Source organism: Cibotium barometz, chromosome 23 (genome assembly GCF_041138505.1).
Source record: "Cibotium barometz isolate CiBa-2024 chromosome 23, ASM4113850v1, whole genome shotgun sequence".
Classification (NCBI taxonomy): Eukaryota; Viridiplantae; Streptophyta; class Polypodiopsida; order Cyatheales; family Cibotiaceae; genus Cibotium; species Cibotium barometz.
Genome location: NC_141068.1, coordinates 40934693 through 40937390, shown reverse-complemented (window position 1 = coordinate 40937390; position 2698 = coordinate 40934693). Strand labels below are relative to the sequence as shown.

The window sequence follows — 2698 nt, the reverse complement described above, 5'->3', positions numbered from 1 at the left end:
TTCTTGTGAGCTAACTGGCTTCCATTACAATAAATCTAACTGATTACTAGATTGATAAGATTACAAGTTAGGAACTCAATATACTTGAAGACTATTAGCTTGCAAGATGGATAGTACATATGCTTGCATCCTCATCGACCACCCACATAAGTTTCTCCCAACACGTCCCTCTAGAGGCACACGAGATGCCCACCTTGCCCAAGGGGCCTTAACCATAGCCAATCCATATTGCATGTGGCCCATAAACCTTAACACCCTCGAGATCAAAGAGGACAAGTGGAAGGTCCTTTGTGCACAAGAGTAGACCTAGTTTTGTGAGGTAGTTAAGAAGAAGAGCAACAACAACTAATACAAAGAGCTACAAACAGAAGAGTATAATGAAGAATATGGGCATGGAGAAATAACATAGAGGGAGTGCTAAATTTACAAGTGAGATACTCAAGGCATTTGGCATGATCGAATGGAAGGTAGTTCATACCCCAATTGAGGTTGATATGAAGTTGTCCCCATCGAAGACACTTTAGACCTTATGAATGAGACCTTATTGGTAGTCTTATCTTATTGTATAATAATCAATTCTCCATCAAGCCTCAAGAGAATCATTGAAAAGCAAGTATATGGATGTTATGATACATCATCCAAGTTAGTCACGAGAAGTACCTTGGATGTCATACTCGCGATGAGTACCTTGGATGCCATACTCATGAGAAGTACGACATCATCTATGCTGTAGGCAAGATCTTGAGTGGCTTTTTTGACTTGGATTAGGCGGGTGATTTGTACATCAGGCATTTAGTAAGATGGTATTATTTTTCTCTTATTCTAGGATGTATTTCTTTGATCAGTAATAAGAAACAGGCCACTATTACACTCTCATCAATAGAGGGATGGGTACAAAGCTACATGCTTTGCACCATGTGTGAGGCATTGTGGCTGAGGAGGATTCTACATGATATGGGAGTGGTGTAGAAGTAGCCTAAAGTAGCCTACAAAGATGCAATGTGATAGCCAGAGTTACATGGCCATTACTCAAAATCATGTGTTTCATGCTCGTATAAAACACACTCACATTCATTATCACTTAAAACTCTTGTTATTCTCATGTAATTTTCGGGTTCTCTACCTTCTTCTTCTTTAAGTAACTAAAATTTTAAGTTCTAAGCTGCACCTTGCTTGATTGTCATGTTTTTCAATTAATTTATCATGTATTTTTTAATATCTAGCGATTTCTAAACACTTAAAACAAAATTTAAACCCTAAAGCCACAATAAATTCCTATTCTTTTCTTGCTTGAGACACAAATCCATTTCATAATATCTATTCCTATTTAATGGGGTCTTTGCACCTTGTTTTTCTTGCATTAGCTTCTCCTAAGGGTGACTCACATACTTGCCCCTCGACTTTAGGTACGTTTTTCCACTGGTTAAAGCCATCAAATATGGGCCCTTCTCCAAGCTTTGTCCATTTATTATCAACATAAAAGCGGCACTACTATCTTGATTGGGTTCTAAAATAGTAGAAAACGATAGAATAAGATAATCGATTCATGTGAAATGTAGTATGAAAAAAATAAGGCACTTGTTACTCAAGAGATTACAAAAGTTTTTATTGGAGGGGAACTTTGGCAACTCTGGTGAAGCCCCTAAAATATGATAATGGTTGGCACTTTGTGCACGAGATAGATCATTGTATGTGGTAGGCTATGGGTTTAGGCAATGAGTTTAGGGGTGGGATTATTTTTGAAGGGAGGGGGTGGGGGTGGGGGTGGGGGACTTGTGGGGCCAGTGGGGGAGACTAGTAGTGTGGGGACTTGTAGGAAAGGAGGGGGGGGGGGGGGGGGGGGGGGGGGGGGGGTCTAGTAGTGTGGGGACTTGTAGGAAGGAGGGGGTGGTGGGGACTTGTAGACAGGTGAGGGAGACTTGTAGGAAGGGGGGGGTGCTGGTGGTGGTGGGGACTTGTAGACAGGTGGGGGAGACTGGTAGACAGGGGGCTTGTAAATAGGAGGCGATTTCTTGCAAGGGGCTGGCGCAAAAGCAAATGGCCCAACAGAGTAGAGGATTTCATCAGCGTATGCCTTCTGCTTGTGAAGGAAAGCACCCCACTTGCCGGAGTTGGTGTCCGTGCGAGTGCTGCAGTCCTTGTCGGAAGAAGACACAAGGAAGACCTTGCAGCTCTTGAGGGGCTCATGCTTCACGAAGTTGAAGTTGGGCACGCGAAGTAGAAAATACCCATGAGCGTCTGTAATGGCCGTGTCGTAGACGAACGTCTTGTATCGCCAGTCTCTGCAAGCAAGCTGCACCTTGGATCCTGCAAAATAATACACCCACACCCATGCACTATGGTTATAACACAAGCTTTCTCTCGTATTAATCTCTACTATATAATCAATGGCTTTTAACCAGCAATTAATTAATGGAGCCCTAGCCCTTACCTGCCAATGGTTTCGCGTCTTTTAGAGAGTGGGTTCCCACGTACCGGCAGCTTTGGCACTGCACAACTCCTTCCACTGCTAGGGCAATACTCTTGTACACAGGCTTGTATTTGTTATCGCCTCTCTTGTATGGGGTCTTATGGATCGGGTGACCCACAGCATAATGCCCGTGTGCTAATGCTCGCTGAGAGGCAAGCCCCCACAGAACAACAAAAGCTAGCAGCTGAACCATTCTAGACCTAACTGAGTATTCCATGACAATCTAAT

At 43.2% G+C, this 2698-nt stretch overlaps 1 protein-coding gene across 1 annotated transcript; it reads right to left on the bottom strand.

Annotated features, from left to right (window-relative positions):
• Window positions 1-1847: 1847 nt before the first annotated feature.
• On the bottom strand, window positions 1848-2698 carry LOC147625943 (non-classical arabinogalactan protein 30-like). Its single transcript, XM_086817877.1, has 2 exons — window positions 2432-2698; window positions 1848-2307 (listed from the first exon to the last, which is right to left on the bottom strand). Exons 1-2 carry the CDS (start codon window positions 2685-2687, stop codon window positions 1856-1858), a joined length of 708 nt encoding a protein of 235 aa, XP_086674003.1. The 5' UTR covers window positions 2688-2698; the 3' UTR covers window positions 1848-1855.